This window comes from Saccopteryx bilineata, chromosome 4 (assembly GCF_036850765.1).
Source record: "Saccopteryx bilineata isolate mSacBil1 chromosome 4, mSacBil1_pri_phased_curated, whole genome shotgun sequence".
Lineage (NCBI taxonomy): Eukaryota > Metazoa > Chordata > Mammalia > Chiroptera > Emballonuridae > Saccopteryx > Saccopteryx bilineata.
Genome location: NC_089493.1, coordinates 56,982,918 through 57,002,634, shown reverse-complemented (window position 1 = coordinate 57,002,634; position 19,717 = coordinate 56,982,918). Strand labels below are relative to the sequence as shown.

General features: G+C 46.4%; 1 protein-coding gene across 6 annotated transcripts in view; it reads left to right on the top strand.

Annotated features, from left to right (window-relative positions):
• TLN2 (talin 2) overlaps positions 1-19,717 on the top strand; it is a 484,588-nt gene that overhangs the window by 428,035 nt on the left and 36,836 nt on the right. For all 6 annotated transcript variants that reach the window (XM_066274650.1, XM_066274649.1, XM_066274645.1 and 3 more), the window contains 4 exons: positions 4,365-4,490; positions 4,694-4,810; positions 7,036-7,221; positions 11,039-11,146. In XM_066274650.1, coding sequence (XP_066130747.1) covers positions 4,365-4,490; positions 4,694-4,810; positions 7,036-7,221; positions 11,039-11,146 — 537 coding nt within the window. The remainder of the gene's footprint in view (positions 1-4,364; positions 4,491-4,693; positions 4,811-7,035; positions 7,222-11,038; positions 11,147-19,717) is intronic.

The following is a 19,717-nucleotide window of genomic DNA, read 5'->3' as shown; positions in this document are numbered from 1 at the left end:
ACGAACGTTGATGTAAACAACATGTGCGTGCCCTGGCCAGTTGGCTCAGTGGTAGAGCGTCGGCCTGGAGTGCAGGAGTCCCAGGTTCAATTCCCGGCCAGGGCACACAGGAGAAGCGCCCATCTGCTTCTCTACCCCTCCCCCTCTCCTTCCTCTCTGTCTCTCTCTTCCCCTCCCACAGCCAAGGCTCCATTGGAGCAAAAAGTTGGCCCGGGCACTGAGGATGGCCCCGTGGCCTCTGCCTTAGGCGCTAGAATGGCTCTGGTTGCAGCAGAGCGACGCCCCGGTTGGGCAGAGCATCGCCCCCTGGTGGGCATGCCGGGTGGATCCCAGTCGGGCGCATGCAGGATTCTGTCCGACTGCCTCCCCATTTCCAACTTCAGAAAAATACAAAAAACAAACAAACAACAACAAAAAAGAAACAACATGTGTGTGATGTGTTCATGGTTTGGGGGCTGGTAGATTGCCGTTATCCAGGCAAGAATGTGGCCTGGACCGGGGGGATGGGAGACAAGCCGACAGGTTTGAGCATTTGGCAGTCGGGCAGAGGGAAGAGGCAATGCTGATATCACGGTTCGGGCTGGATCTGTGAGAAGAGGGTGGCTCCATGCGTGGAGCGGGAGTTCCCTGCAGGGAGAGCTGGCATGGGCGGGGAGATGAAAGTGAGTTCAGTTTGGGGCACATTGAATTGGGAGTGGCAGAGAGACATGCTAGTGTGTGGGCAGAAGCCTGCTTGGCTACAAGGGTGTGGATTCATGGGTTGTTGCCATACAGACCATGACTGGGACCACAGAGGAGGAAAGTGAGGAGTGAGCGAAGAAGGGGGCTTCAAGGAAGAGCCTGAGGTATGCACTATTTAAGACCATAGAAGGAGCAGGAGATGAGTAAGGAGATTAAGAAGCAGGTTCAGCTAATAGGACGAGAGCCAGGGAACCCGATGTTGAGAGGAGGGAGTGTTTCAACCCACCAGAGGTGGCTCAGGAGTTAAAGATGAAGGTCTGAGAGCTGCCCAATGGCCCAGGTGACATGGAAGGCAGTGGTGACTCCAGCCATGGCTGTTTGTGTCGGGGAAGGCAGGAGAGGGGGAAGAAATGGAGCCAGCACCTATAGACACCCTACTTGAGAAATCTGGCTCTGAAGTGGGAGAGAGAACCGGAGGGGTGGGCAGTGCTCCGTGCTCTGCTCTAATTTATCTGATTTCATTGACGTGACCTGCCTATTCCTCAGTCCCCGGCCTAGACTGTCAGCTCATAAGGACAGTCATCACAGCTTATTAGTCTTTGAAACCTAAGAGTTCCAATCACAGCTCCCAATGCATAGTGGATGCCCATCAAATATATATATGTTCAGCTGTTTCAGAACAGCCAAGCACAGCCATCAATAATGGATTCTACCGATTGCCACGTGCAAAACTTAAATTCCCTCTATTCTCTCTATCCCAGCACCAATGGTGGATACTTTTGTTTTCACTGTTGAAACCATACTCAGGAAACTAGTCTATTTGGCCCATTTGTACAATACTGGGTAGAAAGTTCCCTACCATTCCCTGCCTGGGTCAACAGTAGCTACTGTTCTAATGCAAGGCCACAAGCTTTGGTCCACGTGGCCATGACCTTCCTTCCTGATGTCCTCCAGTGGAGCAGAGCCATGTTACTCCTGCTGGGTTTCTCTTTGATAACATCAGCGCTCAGACTGGCTTCCCTCTGTGGTTCGAAGTCTTCACATAAATCCCTGCATCCAGTATTCTCCTTACCCACATGCAAGAGGGAAAAGCTTGCAAATGTGTCACTGGGGGAACTCACACTCTCCCAGCCTAGCTAAACGTTAGGAGAAGTGACTTGGCTGGGAGAGATTTAAATCATCAAATAGAAAAATGTATTGAATTGCTTGGTCTTAACTCTCAAATGATCTAGATATCCTAAAGCTTCCATTTCTTTTTCTTTTTCTTTTTTTAAGTGAGAGGAGGGGAGATAGTGATACAGATTTCCACATGTGCTCCAACTGGGATCTACCCAGCAACCTCGTCTGGGGCTGATGCTCTTCCCATCTGGGACCACTTGTAACTGAGCTATTTTTAGCACCTGAGGTGGAAGCTTGAAAAAGCCATCTTCAGTGCTCAGAGCCAACACACTCAAATCAATCAAGCCATAGCTGCGGGAGGAGAGAGAGAGATTGAAGGGGGAGGGAGGGGAAAAGCAAATGGTTGACTCTCCTGTATGCCCTGACCAGGAATTGAACCTAGAACTTCCATGTGCTGGGTTGATGTTCTATTAGTGAGCCAACCAGCCAGAGCCCATTTCTTTTCTTTTTTTTTTTTTAAGTGAGAGGAGTGGGAGATAATGAGATAGACTCCCAAATGCATCCCAACTGGTATCCACCCAGCAATTCCCATATGGGGCTGATGCTCAACTCAACTATTTTTAGTGCCTGAGGCTGATGCTTAGCTCAACTGAGCTATCCTCGGCACCCAGGGCTAACACTCAAACCAGTCAAGCCACTGGCTGTAGAAAAGGAAGAAAGAGAAAAGGGGGAGAGGGTTGGGGAGAGAAGCAGATGGTCGCTCCTCTTGTGTGCCCTGACTGGGAATCAAACCTGGACGTTCATATGCTGGGCCAATGCTCTATCCACTGAGCAAACCGGCCAGAGCCCTAAAGCTTCCATTTCTAATGAGACCTGTAGTGAAAAGTGTTCCCACTTGCCAGTCAGTTGTCCAGTGACCAGGGATGGGACCAGGCAAGTGGAGTATTGGTGGCTGACCTTTGCTTCTTTTCCTCAGTCTCCCTCTCTCTGCCCCTCCCTGCTACGAGCTCAGCAGTCAGTGTGAGGTTCATACGTGTCAGCCCTTCCCCATGATCCCCATCACTGCCCAGCCTGCCCTATGGTTCCAGAGGTCAGCCAAGGTTCCTTGTGCCTGTGGGCGAGAAGGCATGGACAAGAGGCTGTGCAAGTGCAGTGATGCTGAGCTTGCAGCTGTCTGGGAATCCAGTTTCATCCTGACAGCAGCGCAATGAGATGGTAGGGCTGGTGCTGGTGCTACTGATCTCATTTGTAGGAGCTTAAGTCAAAGAGTGTAACATGGTCTGGAGTTTAAGACCATGCTCTTGAGGTCACACTGAGCAGAGTTCAAATCCCAACTCTTCTAACCCCAAGCCTTGGAAGTGTGGACACAAGCATTTTAGTTCCCACTTGAAATGGCAGTGGTGAGGATTTAATGAGATAATATGTGTATCATGCGTGGCTCAGCTCCTGGGACACTATCCTCAACAAAGTGAAGTTGTGGTTATTATTATTGAAATAGGAGTTGTTATGGTAGAACTGAACCTAGAAGAGTTCAATGTAATGCCCAATTTCGCATAATCCCCGAATACAGCCGGTACTGAAGATTCCTCATCCGGCACACTGATAGTCTGTGTTCAGTTAGAAGAATGAAGATACTGTATCTTATCCAGTGTTCTATGGGTAAGCACCTGTGTATTCATTCATCCCATGAGCATTTACTGAGTGCGTACTTACATGCCAGGCCCTGTTCTGAGCGTGAAACACAGACAGGAGTCCAGGCCGACCCTCCTGGATTTTACATCCAAGTTTACATCCAACTCAAGGGAAAGGGCAGAAGGCAGAAGACAGAGGGCAGATGGTGTGCAAGAGAATGAATAATATAGTAATTCCACATGCTAGTAAGCGCTATACTATACATAAAACAGGACAAGCTGTTGGGGTTGCAGTATATGAGTAGGTGTAGCAGGGGTTACAGTTTAGGTGGTCCAGAAAGGTCTCTAAGGATATGACATTGGAGCTGAGACCTAAGTGAGGAAAGCGCCAGGTTCTAGACAGAACAGCAGGAGCAGAGGCCCTGAAGCAAGAATGAGTTGGGACTTCCAGTGGGGAAGAAAGACGCTTGCGCCTATAGCATGTTGAGTGAGTCAGAAGCCTAGGAACCCAAGCCGAAGATGCAGGTGGTTGGCCCTGGAGGCCTTACAGGCCAGGCTGTGAGGCTTGCATGTTGTCCCCAGCATTTTTGGTCATCAGTTCAGAGCACAGGTGAATGGTGCTGCCTCTCAGGTGTCTGCCTAGCTGCCTTCATTCTTTTGTTGACAGCTTGTCTGCAGAGCTGCCCTCTAGGAGGTGTTTAAGGATGCCCAAATCAGCCTCGGGAAGCTTTTCAAAGTCTGGACAATGGATCTTCATCCAGACTTTTGTATCAGAATCTCCAGGGGTGGCTCCCAGGATTCTGTGAGTCACAGGTTCGAGAGCTGACGACTTAGAGACCTCAGTGCTCCCAGCCTGCCCATGGGCCATATGCTCTTAGTGAAGTCAGTAGGTGACCGCTGAGGCACTCACCTGGGCTCCGTGTTCTCTTTCAGGTGGTATTGATCAACGCCATCAAAGATGTGGCCAAGGCCCTTTCAGACCTCATCGGCGCTACCAAAGGCGCTGCCAGCAAGCCTGCTGATGACCCCTCCATGTACCAGCTCAAGGGGGCTGCCAAGGTAGAGTGGAGCCCAGCTAGGGGTGAGCATGCAGGAGGAGTGCTGGCGAGAGAAGCACACACGGGAACGTGGGGAGAAGGCACACCTGAGCCCCTTTCTCACTGAAGGAGAGGTGTTCTCGCTTGTGGCGGGAGAGCTGGCCCTAAAGGAGTCAGGATGAAACCTCAGTGAACTGTTTCCTCTCGGCCTTCCTTCCTATGCAGGTGATGGTGACCAACGTCACCTCCCTTCTCAAGACTGTGAAGGCCGTGGAGGACGAGGCCACCCGGGGCACACGGGCGCTTGAGGCCACGATCGAGTACATGAAGCAGGAGCTCACGGTGAGCAGACAGCAGCCACCTCCCTGGGCACCCATGTGCAGCAGCTGACGCCTGCCTCAGGCTTCCCTGAGACTGTTAGTATAAAGAGGTTTTATTCGGAGCACCTGAACCAGGGAGGCCCACGCTCCTGCCTGCCTGAGATCCCGTCTGTATCGGACCACCCCAGAATTTGGTTAGAATCAATTAGTAATTATAATTAAGGAATCAATTTAAATATATCACTTAGGACTATTCAGGTTTAATTACACCAAAATTATACCACGAAACCAAAGCATTAGAGAAGATTCCTGGCAAAGGGAAAAGTCAGGATAGCTCTTTGTACTCACCTTGAGTGTCAGGCGTGTGTTCAGTGTGCAGCCACACGCTGCCCCACTTGATTCCCGTTGCTATCGGCAACGCTCCACCGTGCTGCACATGTTTGCGTTTTGGAGTCAGAGATTTGCCATTAGAAGAACCTGACTGCCTGTACCTGTGACACTTCCCTTTACAGTCCAGCTCCCTTCCCTTTGAAGTGTCTGATCTGGGGGAAGTCGACTCTGTTCTTTCTTGCCTGGTCCCAGCAGTGTTGAGTGAGGGTGTCCTGGTGCTCCTGTGATATGAGTATTATCTGTTGTTGTTTGATTCTGTGCTGATTCAACTGACTTCTCCAAATCCCTGGAAAACAGAAGTTTGTTGGAAATGAGTGTTTTCAAACAGAGATCTCTTTTTCATAGGTCTGGTTACAGATTCAACTTTTTGCAGGAGGGCCGAGGGACTGGCCTTGGCTACCAGTTTGTTCTGCATCATGAGAGGGTCACCTGTGAAGGTCACAAGCCCCGAAGGGTCGGCAGTGGAAATGTGCGGTTCTGTTGGGTTTTGGCCATGGAACCTTGTGTTCTCTTATCCTGTCCTTAGTGAAGCCTGCCTTGGCTGATGTTGTGCTTAGTTCTGCCACAAAGGAGAAACTCAGGAATACAGGTGGCATCCTTAAGCATTGATGCCTGACACTTACCTGCCCACACAGGCTGAGGGTTTTCTACCAACACCTGGGCAGGTGTTCTGACAGGTATGGATGGGCCTAATGGTGACAATGCAAGAGATTTGAAATTTGGAGCTTTCCTGGGAAATTGCAGACACATGGTCAATCTAAGTCTACCAATGTGATTTAAAATTGACCCAGATCTTATGTTTCCGTGAATACAGGAGGTTCCAAAGGAGCATGAGCCATGAGGGCCACATCAGTGTGGCGGGCTCTGTAACTGGGCCTCCATTCCACTGTAGCATTTGGGGATGGGCCTGGGGTTTGGGGTCCTGCCTTAATTGCAGCTGCCCATTTTTAGAGGGATACTGATGTTGACACTGGTTAACACATGACAAGGATGCTGGCTAGGTGCTCCCTTCTGCGTCAGGGAGGACTTCCCTGCTGAGGTGTGGCTGCCCAGGGCTGAACACAGCAGTCCCCACTGGTTTGCATACAGAGATAGATGCACAGTCAGCACACAGCCAGGGGACCTGGCTCGTGTTAGAGAGACAAGACAGAAAGGGCTTGACTGACAGGTGGAACTTTGAAGTGGGATATTCACTTACCATGGTTAATTCATTTCAGCTCTTCTAAAGGTGTGAGTGTGTGTGTGTGTGTGTGTGTGTGTGTTGTTAAATAATTCATACTGTCACTGTGGTGCAATCCACATGAACGCCTCCACATAATTATGCAGTTATATTTGTAAGACAGTCTAAGAATAGAAGAAACTGAATGCTTCATTTCCCCCAGCCCCACACCCCTTTACAGAGAGAGAGAGGTGAGTCCAGAGTGATGCAGCCAGGTCAGTCCCACCCTGGAGCCAGCACCGGGGTTGCGGAGTTTCTGGGAACAGCCCAAGCTCCAGCAGGGGTGGGGCAGAACAACAGGAAGGTACAGACCCACCTTCCCTGGGATGGATGGCTTGCAAATATTGAGTATCCATTTTTGCAGACAAACGGGTTAATGCTGTAGGTCTGTCTCTCTAATCTCATTGTTTTCATGAAGGCCGAGTATAGGTGTTCAAGGCTTATCCATTCTAGAATCTTGAAAGCAAGAATGTTATTACTGTACTCAAATTAAATTTCTCATTTCCTGCCTTTTGACGCTTTCTTCCTGTTGCTGGCTCGGTTGTCAGACACTGAGCTGCAGCCTGGTCAGAGAAGAATAAATTATTTTTGTCCTTCCCTTTTTTATTTTTTTCACCTCTTCTGTTTCTAACTCCCAGGTGTTTCAGTCAAAAGAGGTACCTGAAAAGACATCATCACCTGAAGAATCGATAAGGATGACGAAAGGCATCACCATGGCAACAGCCAAAGCCGTAGCAGCTGGGAACTCGTGTAGACAGGAGGATGTGATCGCCACCGCCAATCTGAGCCGGAAAGCCGTGTCAGATATGTTGACGGCTTGCAAGGTAAAGGCCTTGGTGTTGTTTTGTGTGGATGGATAGTTTTCTGTCATGATCGAGGTTTTTGGTTTAGTCTGAAGGAGGGGCAGGAATGTGTAGACAGGAGCAGCGTACCTTGAACTATGTAATAAAATGCATGCTGGACATCATTAGCCCAGAGGAAATGACTCTAAAGTCATTCTGTGTTTCAGAGGGGATGGAGTCGCCCTGCTGACTTAACCCCCTCGCTTTTGCCTTAACAGGCAGGGCGCCTTCTTACAGAGAGTGTAGTGCAGGCCACTCTGACAGTAGAAAAAAGGGAGAGTGGCCTGTCCAGGCCCTCCAAATGAAACTGCCCCTTCCCTGCTTCCCAGGTCATCCATTCTGTGCTAGGAGGGGTGTTGCCATGCCTGGGTGAGGAAGGAAGTCAGAGGAACAGAACAGAACAGAACCTGGAGAAACTGCCTCTTTGCTCTCTGTTCCAGGGGTTTGGGAGACGCTCTTCTGATTCTTAGGTAGATAACTAGGGCAGCTGTCCTGAGCCCATGTTTGGGGAGGGAGCTGCAAGATCTGAGCTTTATGGCCTGAGCTTTATTTTTCTCTTTTAAGAAAGTGAGCCAGAAGAGCCACTATCCCCTACATCCATTGAGCACCCCCAGACCTTGACCCTTCTAGAGACAGCCTTGCCCCACGGACTCTGATGTCTGTTCAGTGGTTGATTGATGACCCCTTGCCATGGTGAGCAGGTGGGGATGAAGCACAGAAGGTGAAAACTGGCTTTTGCACTATTGCAGCTACTGTAGCTTGGGGTATAAGGGAATAAGACCACTCTGTGGTGAAGTGAGTTATGGGGGCTGCCGGTGCAAGGTCCAACTGATGGTTTCTCAGGGGTTCCTCCGAAATGGAAAGGTGAGTTGGAGGTGGGTGTGCAAGGGCCTGGTGTGGGAGACAGCACCATCACTGTTCTCCTGGGTGAGTTGGGGGGTGGGGACAGTGGGAGGTAGAGAGAAGAGGGTGGCCACTTTCATGAGGGACCTTGTGTTCTGGACCAGGGAATTTAGACTCTCTGCCGTGGTCATGAGTATTTGTTGTTTTGATGTACTTAATGGAGTCTGCCTTCCAGAAAGGATGACACCCAAAGGGGTTATAGTCTCAATCAGGGAATAATACTTCTTCAGTAAGGTGTGGCCCAAGTGCCATCATGGTGTATATGCAGGGCACCTCATGGTTTTGGAAGGGTTGTCGTGTATACTGTATTCTCATTTGATCCCAGATGGGGGGAGCAAGAGGAATTATCCTAATCTGATGGATGATGAAACAGAACTGGGGGGATTAAGCAGCGCGATCAAGGCCACAGCTATTTACTCTCAGAACCAGAACTGAAACCAGTTCAGTCTGTTTCTGCTGCCGTGACCTCCAGGATCATTGTGGTTTAGGAGTGACAGGTACTTTGTCTCCATGTTATAGACATGAAATGAAAAGGGGAAATTAAAAAGGAGAAATAAATGATTACGTTATAGGTGGCAGGCAGCTCAGAGTTTCAAGTCTCTTTCTTAATACGCATTCCCCCAGTTACAGGGAGGAGCCTAAGGAATAAAGGATAGTGCCATTGGCCCAGCCTCAGCTCCTCCCTAGATCAGGCCACTCTGATTTTTCAGGGTAAAATAACAGCCAGAGCTTCACAAGCCTAAGCCACACTTGCTGACAGGCATCACTGCTGAGCCATTAGACTCCTGTTAACATTGGATTTACTTAGCAGACTGACATTTACACTTCCTTTAGTCTCCGATATTTCCACCTCTTTGCAGAAAGGAAATGAAGTGCATGCAATAGGGAATACATAGCATACCAGGGATGTTGACTGGTGGGTCAAGAAGGAACCCTTATGCCAAGCAGAGGACCAGCTTGCCATTTGGGGCTGAGCAGGTAGCCGGGCAGAAATGGGAGTGCAGTAAATTATATACTGGCTCATTTAATCAGAAAGGAAGGATTACACTAATCCCTTAGATGAAGACAAGAACTTCCCTACACCCTAAATTAATTCTAATATCTATTGCTTTCTGGTATTCTATGGGCATATGTTTATATTCTATATAATTTTGTATCTACTGTTAAGTATAGAATGGCTGTTTCTGTGTTGCTATGAGTCATTATAACTGCCTCTTTAAGGACCATGAAATACTCTGTTAATAAATATAATCCTTCCCCTGTTATCAGATATTTAGGTTGCCTGCATTTTTTTTTTTAATCATAAACTTTACTGCAGGGAACACCTTTGGACATATCTGTTTTTTCTATGTTTTGGATTACTTCCTTAGACAGGACTCCCAGAAGTTAGAATTTAATGGGTCAATGGTATGACATTTTCATTATTGCCAGATTGCTCTCCCAAAGTGTGCTACCAAGTCCCAGAGCCACCAGCAGTGGACAAGAGCACCTCATCCTGAGCCTCCACACAGCTCCGAACGAGAGCCTTGCACGGCAGCTAGCGGAGATGCCATTGAGTAGTGTCCTTGTCGGTGTCTTCCCCTCTGTCCTCACACCTGGAGACACAGGGGAGGGAGCCAGCATGAGTACTGTGTAGCGACGAAGAGTATGGCCCTTCCCACGGTTACGTAATGGTTCCGAGCATGGCATAGCACCAGCCTCTGAGCCTGGCTAGTCCCAGATGAGTAAAACTGGACCATAAATGACAGGTGCTGGCCAGTGGAATTATTCTCACTTCTTCCAGGGGGTGTGGGAGTAGGGAATCGGGTATGGAGAGAGCCCACAGGTGTTCCCACCAGCACCCCCAATCCTAGGAGAGGGGCTTAACTGGAAGAAATGTGGAGTCTGGTCACTCTGCCCCACCTATCTTGACCTTTCACCCTAATGTGTGATTCCTGTTTGTCCTGATTTGTGATTTATTTGAAGTTTTCTACTATATATTCTTGTAAACCCCAAGTGAGGCTGTACAAGGAAGGTTGTTAAATGGGTAGGGTTGCTAGATTTAACAAATTAAAAATAGGGTGGCCCATACTTACATTAAATTTTTTTCATCGTTTATCAGAAATCTAAATTCAACTGGGCCTTCTGTAGTTGACCTAGCAACCCCGTGAGTGCCATCTGAAATGATATATTGTGAATGACTCAGCTCAGCAGGTCACAAGGGCAAGAGGGAAAAGTGCAGCGTGCTGCATTAACCATGTGTCCTGGTTTGCTTATCTGGACGTGTGCAATGTGAGGCCCCTCTGAGGGCAGTGGGGAGCTTGCTGTCTGAAGGCTCTCAGGAGCCAGAGGTCCCTGGCTGGGAGGCTCACTGTGACCCCAGTATGATCAGGTCACCGAGTGAGGACCTGGGTGTGATCTGGGTGTGATTAGCCTGTGAACCGAGAGGGGACTTCAGGACTTCTCACATTTCTGCAGAGAGGCAGGCTGATCCGGGACAGCACGTCTCCCACTGTAAGCTCTCAGCATGAATCTTTCCTGAGCTCTTCAGTGTCTGGAATTTCTTACATTTCAATAAAAGGTGGGATGGGGGAGGATAAGGGAAAAGGAAGATAGGACGGACCAGTTTTACTTGCTTGTGTCTGGCTCCAGGGCACTGGAAATGTGGAGAAAGGAACTGGGAGAACCTGCTGTGACCATGGGCGTAGCGGGGGCGGGTGCAGGAGGAACAGCTCCCCTGCCCAGGGCGTCAGGTAAGGTTTCTCAGAGGTCATTGAGGTAAGGCAGCAGGAGTTCCAAAATGAAAGGTCCAGGGCTACACAACACTGCTGGACCAGTGACCCCTCACTGGGACCCTGGTGAGTGCACCAGCCAGCTTTTCCTGTTTTGAATTGTCAGCGTTCCTTTCTCTCTCCAGCAAGCATCCTTCCACCCTGATGTCAATGAAGAGGTGCGCGCCAGAGCCTTGCGGTATGGGACGGAGTGCACCCTCAGCTACCTGGACCTTCTGGAGCACGTCCTGGTGGTGAGTTGGGGCACGGGCGGGGCTGGGGAAGGGCTCTCTCAGGAGCGGACCAGTGCTGTTCAGGCTCCATGTGCGAGGCCGGGGCCCAGTGAGAGGAAAGTCTCCTGCATCGCCCCGCACACTGAGATACAGTGCCGTCCAGGGGAAGCTGCAGTTAGCATCTGGAACTGCCTGGCTCTCTCGCTGCACCAGAGGCAAAACTAGCATGGAAGAGGGCAGAGAAAGGGACAAAGCAGATGGGACAGGCAAAGCGTGAAAAAGTGTCAGGATGTCCTGTTTGGAAGACCCCAGTCCATCCTGCAAGGACAGAGAAGGCGCCACACCACCCACTGTGACAGGTTAGAAAAAAACATCAGTGCTACAGGTGACCTACTAGCCTCTTATGACTTCCTCTAGTCCAGGGGTAGTCAACCTTTTTATACCTACCGCCCACTTTTGTATCTCTGTTAGTAGTAACATTTTCTAACCACCCAACGGTTCCACAGTAATGGTGATTTATAAAGTAGGGAAGTAACTTTACTTTATAAAATTTATAAAGCAGAGTTACAGCAAGTTAAAGCATATAATAATTACTTACCAAGTACTTTATGTTGGATTTTCGCTAAGTTTGGCAGAACAAATTGTTATAAAACAACTTACTATAGTTAAATCTATCATTTTATTTATACTTTGGTTGCTCCGCTGCCGCCCACCATGAAAGCTGGAACGCCTACTAGTGGGCGGTAGGGACCAGATTGACTACCACTGCTCTAGTCCTTGAATGAATGGCGTAGACCACATTGAGAATGACACTTCCCTCCATCTGATGACCTTCCAGCAGCCTGGTACACCTACGTGGATCCAAGTTCAGAAGGCTGAGAACAGAAACACTGGCAGGGAGGTGGTGGCTGTGGCTGGGATTGCCCACACGGGAGCCTCCGGCTTGCCCCAACTCCCAGTCCTTAGGGAGGCTTGGCCCCTCCCCAGGCCCAAAGGGCCGAACCATGAGGAACCAGCAAGTGTATTTGGTGTGCTAGGTATTAAGTCTTGGTTTGGTGTCATGGGCTTTCACACAAGTGACTCCATTTGGGGCCTGTTTGGGGTTTTCTCTTTAACAATCCCTCCCTTTTGATTAGACTCTCAGCTTGACTGAGAGATGTGATCAAAATTTAAGGCGCTAACCCCATACTTCAGCTACCGCTCTGTAGTTCTCACAGCTTTTACTGATTTTCCATGTGATATATGCAGGTCATGATGTTTTTGCTTAATCCCTGTGATCCTCACAGGTCACATCTTCAGGTTCACTATCTTTGAGGCTGGTCATTGTCTTTGTTCCTTCTCTGACAATCCAATCTGAAGTGGATTATTTGCTCAGTGGTTAGTGACTGTGAACATTAAAGCTTTTGAGAGAATACAATGTGCTAAAGAAATTGTTATGATAACTATAAACAGGATCGTTTCTAATCTTTGGAATGTACTTTGGAACGATAGTCCCCAAGACCCAAACCATTCAAACTCAAGTAAATGAAAGCAATCCCCTGTTGAGGGAGTCACCTTTTTAAACCAGGTGGCTTGCTCAGTGATCTTGCGTAACTGAGTTTCAGTTCCCAAGACGTGCTAATCCAGGCGCAGCGGGTGGCGTTGGCTGCAGCACAGACACCTTTTTGCTCAGCTGAGACATAGTCTAGGGTTCTTCTGTTGTCAGGAACACCTGTGGACAACTCGAAGGGTTTCTGTTGGGCAGCTCTTGCTTTAACAGTGGATTCTGCTAAGTGTTTTCTGAGCGAAGGAGAGGTTTCTGATTATAGCTTTATTTTTATTTATAATATTTCAAGCTAGGGAAGTAGGGACCTACCAAAGGAAGTGAATTCTGAGCATGAAAATTTTTCTGGTAGGTCCTTTCTAACTCTACATACTGTAAGTTCAAAGGATTGACCAATGAAGGTGTCTGTGTGAATAGTTAGATAACCTAAGAGGCATCGCTTGGTTATACCCTAGCCATCTGGGAGAATAACTACCATGGATAAAATCCTGTCAGACATTAACCACCTCCACTGAAGTGGCACTGTTCATGACCAGATTGGAGTTGATGATGACAAACCCCAAGTCTGAAAGGTCAAACCTGTCCCCCGCCCCACCTTAGCAACAATGGCCTGGAAGATATGGATGATGGCATTATCTCTCCAGGCCAATGCCAGAGTAAAGAAAACAGACAAAAAGAAAGGGTTTCATGTTTAGTTAAAGTATGAAGTCTTGATCCTGTGACTTGAGCAGAAGCCGTCTGCATTGATGTCTGCCATTTCTCTTCCTCATCGATTTGAATCACCAGTCTGCAGAGTCTGAACAGGACCAGAGGTCAGGTGGAGCCTTCTTTAGCTGTGTGTTCATAGCTCAGTGTCTTCTAACTGTTCAGAGTATCCGCGGTCAGGCCTACTTGGTAAGGTCACTTTCAGTGGTGCTTGAGGGCTTTCTTCCTTTAACGATGCTTCTAGAACACCCACTCACCAGACTCTAGGCCAGGCGTGGCCAACAGTTTTTGCCCCCAGGCCAGATTAGAAAGAAAAGTTTTTTCACGGGCCAGACGAAATATTAAAATTAAAAAATGTTAAATACAAGCCTGACCTGTGGTGGCGCAGTGAATAAAGCGTCAACCTGGACTGCTGAGGTCGCCAGTTCAAAACCCTGGGCTTGCCTGGTCAAGGCACATACTGGAGTTGATGCTTCCTGCTCCTCCCCCCCTTTTCTCTCTCTCGTTTTCTCTCTCTTTCTCTCTCTCTCTCTTTCTCTCCTCTAAAATGAATAAATAAAAAAAATAAAAAATGTTAAATACAAAGATGATTCGTTTAAGTAAATAAAATTTTATTATGTAATTTGTTTATGAATAAATGTGAGTGAAAAAATTTTAATATACAATATTATTTTAATAAATAGGTTTTAATAAAAATATAATTGCATACTGTATAAATATCCAAACTGTATCGTAATCAATCAAAACAATATTTAATTAATTAGAATGAGCTTGAAGGGGTTATATCGCAAATAAAACAATTATTTCGTTTTACAAACAGCCTGGACACGTTTTCAGTTATCAACTGCAGCTATTGTCTTTGCTACAATGCCACTTGATTCAGCACACTTGACCACAAAAATAATGAATTGTTTGACCTTGGGTATGCACTGGCAAAGTCCGCCTAAAAGAATGTGGGTTTCACATCACTGCTAAACGTCAAACAGTTCATATTGAGTACAGACGAGTACAAAAGTTGTAAATCTTTATAATGGAATTTTTTTTAAAAAATAAAGAAGTATCACAAATCCATTCAACCAATTATTGGAAGTTAACCCTAGATTAGTCACACGCGGAATTCTTTTCTGCGTATCTTTTTCACTATCTTCTTAAATATCTTGATTTCCAATTATCAAAGACGCTTCCACTTCTGAGTAGCTGAGATTTTAAAGTAGCGGAGAATATTAAAAATTTAATCGTGGGCCGCATAAACTCATTACACGGTCCGGATTCGGCCACACGTGCTCTAGGCTGTGACCAACAGGACCCCTAAAATGGGATCTGGGAAAGCTTCTTTAACTTATTGATGATAAGCTGGAGCATAAGACGTTAGAGACTTAATGGTAGCTGGTTACTATCAAGAGACAGCAAGGGCTCAGCAGAAGGTTGTATCCGAATAAGCACGGGTCTTCTAGTCACTGCCTCGTGTGGAGTGGATGTTTCTCAAAGGAGATGCCATGCACAGTGAGCAAGACTAAAGGGCAGTACCTTAGGCCAGGGGAGTCCAGTAGTTTCAGCGAGTTTGGAGGGTTTTTTTTTCTTTTTTAGGTGAGAGCAGGGGAGATAGTGAGACAGACTCCCACATCCTCCCCGACCAGGATCCACCCCACAACCCCATCTGGGGCCGGTGCTTGAGTGCCAAGCTATCCTCAGCAACTGAGGCTTATGCGCTCCAACGAAGCCATCCTCAGCACCCAGGGCCACACTCGAATCAATCAAGCCACTAGCTGTGGGAGAGAAAGAGAGAGCGAGGAAAAAGGGGGGGGGGGAGCAGATAATCGCTTTTCCCATGTGCCCTAACTGGGGATCAAACCCAGGATGTCCATACACCAGGCCGACAGTCTCCCAGCTGAGCTCCCAACCAGGGCCAAGTTTGGAGATTTTAAATTTGAGGATCCTATAATTCTTTCTACCTTGCCTGTTGGCTGAGGATGATAAGGACAATGATATCCCAAGCCCTGAGCAGTGGTCCCCAAGCCCTGAGCCGCGGACCGATACCGGTCCGCAGAGAAAGAATAAATAACATGAAACGTTGTCAGAATAACAAATTTAAGTACAGCCTGAATAATGAGGACATGCTCGTTCCTCCTTTAACTTAGCCCAATAAATATCATAAGTTCGACAATTATATTTTAAAATAACGCAGTTTTTACGCCAGTTGCATAATTTTATTTTGTGTACTTATCCGTCCCACCCTAAAGGCCAGTCTGTGAAAATATTTTCTGACATTAAACCGGTCCATGGCCCAAAAAAGGTTGGGGACCACTGATTCCGAGGACTTTGTAAGTCTTTCCATCAAGGCCCATGTGATTTTCCCAGTGAAGTAGGGGCCACTGGAATTGTGGAAGGTATACCGTGAGAAACACATGTTCTAACAGTTTCTTTGCCACTGTGAGGGCATCGGCCCGGCAGCAGGGCAGGGCCACTACCCAACTGGAAGACATACATACAATAACAAGAGTATGTTGATCACCCATACTCAGCGGCTGTTGAGTGAAGTCCAGCTGCAGGTGTTCAAAAGGTCCAGATGTAGGAGGTCTGAGGCCTCTCAGACCTGGGACAAAGATAATTTTTCCAGGATTATAGACCTGGCAAACCAGACATTACTGGTTTTTGAATATTTATGGAAGTCTCCCCGTCAGTGTTTATTTGTAATTTGAATCATCTTAAATGCACCGTGGTGGGTGAAGGAATGCAAAAACTGAAACGCCTGGTTTGCCCAGGGGCCTCAAAGAACCGAGAGGCCATCTTGGGTTTCCCATAGCCCTGACCATTTGTTTCATGGACAGCCAATTGTATACACATCCTAATTTCTCTGACTCAGGAGCAAACTGTTGCCATGTTAAAGACAAGTCAGTCAGTGAGAGGTCAGTTTTTACAGAGTTAAAGCGGACTTCATCCATATGCACCACGATCGTTATATAGATTCTGTTGCTGCTGTCTGGGCATGACAGGCCACTAGGGTTCCCCTTTAGTGTGAGATTCCATTCTGATGACAGTAATGTGCGAAGGTAAGAGAACAGCAGTCAGAAGATTGTTTATTAGTTGCCCATATTAGATTGTGGTCCCAGAGGACGTAAGAAAACCTGCTTGTTTCCATAACCTCCCTAAGTCGTGGACCCCCAAGGTAACGGCTGTTAGTACACGTGTTTGGTTTGTCTTGCTGGGATAAGAACATGGAGTTCTGCTGGCTGGGCCGGTGCATCTTGTGGGAGCCTTCCCCTCTGAGTAAGTTGCACTGGGTAGTGAGAGAGAGCACAGCCAGCCTGAAAATTCCCTTTTTCTTTTCTGTCGTAAAAACAAGATTAGATCAGGATTGGCTAAGAGAGTGTCTCATAAATCAGGCCTCAGTGTCATGAAGTAGAAAGCGATCACCTCATCACGGGGCTCACCTTTGTCAGTTAGAGATAGTGACATAGCAGGATTGAGGTCACTCCAGTGTTCCAAGATGTAGATCAGGTGGTGAAAGCGGACAGAGGCTCTCACAGGAAGTTAGTTGTTCTTGCAGAGAAACGTTGAGGCAGTTCAGAGTTAAGAGGACTTCGGATATGCATATAGAGTTTGCACGTAAACATCATTCCCAGGGTTAAATCTGCTGAGGCTTCTACTAACTGTGTACTGCAGCAGGGCTAGACAGGAGCACCTGAATCGAGTGTCTGTGCTGCAATAGACAAAAGGCCTTTGTGTATTACCATGTTCCTGCGAGAACCTTCCCAGGGCTTGCTTATTCTCTTCATGCGCAAATAAAGTCGAAGGTTTTGAATAGTGGAGTGATCGTTATAGTCTTATATTATATAAGCCTGCTCACATTTATCTTCCCAAGGAAGGGGTTCAGGAACTGAAATTTCAGTAAATTCATAGAGTAGAAAAGTTAAAAAGTAGGAGCCCATAGTTCTGTAGTAACTATTGCTTAGTTGTGAGTGGCTTAGTTTAATTCTTTTTGGAGACAGTTGAATTCCTTCAGCACTTGGGTCAGGGCTGAGGTAATGAACACTGTCTAATGATAATTGTAATTTTCACTTAGAGACTTTGTGTCCTTTTTCAGCTAACTGTTGCACAAATAGAATCTTTCAGGGACACCTCTTGATAACTGAGCACAGCAAGAGGTCATCTAGACATTGCCAGCATTGATTGCCTCGGGGAACTGGAGTACCTGTAAATCTTGAAATACGTAGGAGAAATAAGGAGGAGCTTCTGAACCCTTGAGGCATGACTATCCAGTGTATTGTCATTCTTTCCACATAAAAACAAGTACGTAGTGGAGATACTGAAAAGGGCTGAATAAAAGTTTACAACAGTGAACTGTTTTGAGTCTGGAGGAACTTGTGACAACAGTGTTCGGGTTTGGAACTACTGGGAAACGAGGAGTAACCATGTTATTAAGTTCTCTCAAACCCTGGACGAATGGCCATCCGGATCCTTGGTACCGCGAATGATTACTGCCTGGCAATGAGGTCTTCTACTATGAGTGTGAGGCTTTGTATGACCTTGGGCTTTCATGGACATTGAGGCAATTTAGGGAGAGGTTTAGTTATAGCTACTTGAATCTTTATAGCTTCTACACTTTTTATTCTTCTAATGTCAGTTTTAAAGGTAGCCCACAGATTCTTAGCCGCTTCGATTGAATTAGGGAATTTTATTGGAATTTGTTCTCTTCTGTGTCAAGGAGAGATGGTAAAAAAACACAACAGAAAACATAAAAGGTCAGGTTCCAATTGGTCAGGAAATTTTAAAGGGAGGTCTCCATTTGAAACAATACAGGTTAGCCCTTTTAATGTAGGAAGGAGGCTTCCAACTAATAAATTGACTAGGGCTGGGTCATATAGCAAAAATGTTTTTCAGTGCAAGGTCCCAGAGTCATTTGTAGTCCTTGGGATAGAAATTCTCTCTGAACTTTGTTAGGTACCACCACTTTGGAAACTTACTTCTTACTCGGAGGATTCTGTTGTCCAGTGAGGGTAGGGTTTAAATATTTAGAAAACATAACTCCAATAAATTTAGTCCCCCCTTGGCTGTTCACGGAAAGTACAGTAAGTCCTCCCTTAACATTTTCAGTAGGCTCTTGGAAACTGCAACTTTAAGCAAAAAGACTTGAAATTAAACCAATGATACTGTAGGCTCGGTGACAAAGATAAGAGTTAAGTTCCTATGGTATATTTCTGGTTGCTAAAACATCATCACACTTCTAAATAAAAACCCAAAACCTTCTAATATTAAATATTGAAATAAATGTAAGCTGTACATACATTTAAGCAAGGTTAATAAAAACAGATCATTCTTTTTTTTATAATTTTTTTTTAAATTTTACTAGGGTGACATCAATAAATCAGGGTACATATGTTCAAAGAAAACATGTCTAGATTATCTTGTCAATCAATTATGTTGCATACCCATCACCCAAAGTCAGATTGTCCTTCGTCACCTTCTATCTAGTTTTCTTTGTGCCCCTCCCCCTCCCTTCCCCCCCCCAACCACCACACTCTTATCAATGTCTCTTAGTCTCATTTTTATGTCCCACCTACATATGGAATAATGCAGTTCCTGTTTTTTTCTGATTTACTCATTTCACTTTGTATAATGTTATCAAGATCTCACCATTTTGTTGTAAATGATCCGATGTCATCATTTCTTATGGCTGAGCAGTATTCCATAGTGTATATGTGACACATCTTCTTTATCCAGTCTTCTATTGAAGGGCTTTTTGGTTGTTTCCATGTCTTGGTCACTGTGAACAATGCTGCAATGAACATGGGGCTGCATGTGTCTTTACGTATCAATGTTTCTGAGTTTTGGGGGTATATACCCAGTAAAGGGATTGCTGGGTCATAAGGTAGTTCTATTTTCAGTTTTTTGAGGAACCACCATACTTTCTTCCATAATGGTTGTACTACTTTACATTCCCACCGACAGTGAATAAGGGTTCTTTTTTCTCCACAGCCTCTCCAACATTTGCTATTACCTATTACTATTATTTGTTAATAATAGCTAATCTAACAGGGGTGAGGTGGTATCTCATGGCAGTTTTGATTTGCATTTCTCTAATAACTAATGAAGATGAACATCTTTTCATATATCTGTTGGCTATTTGTATTTCTTCCTGGGAGAAGTGTCTGTTCATGTCCTCTTCCCATTTTTTTATTGGATTGTTTGTTTGTTGTTGAGTTTTATGAGTTCTTTGTATATTTTGGATATTAGGCCCTTATCTAAGCTGTTGTTTGAAAATATCATTTCCCATTTAGTTGGCTGTCTATTTTGTTATCAGTTTCTCTTGCTGAGCAAAAACTTCTTAGTCCGATGTAGTCCCA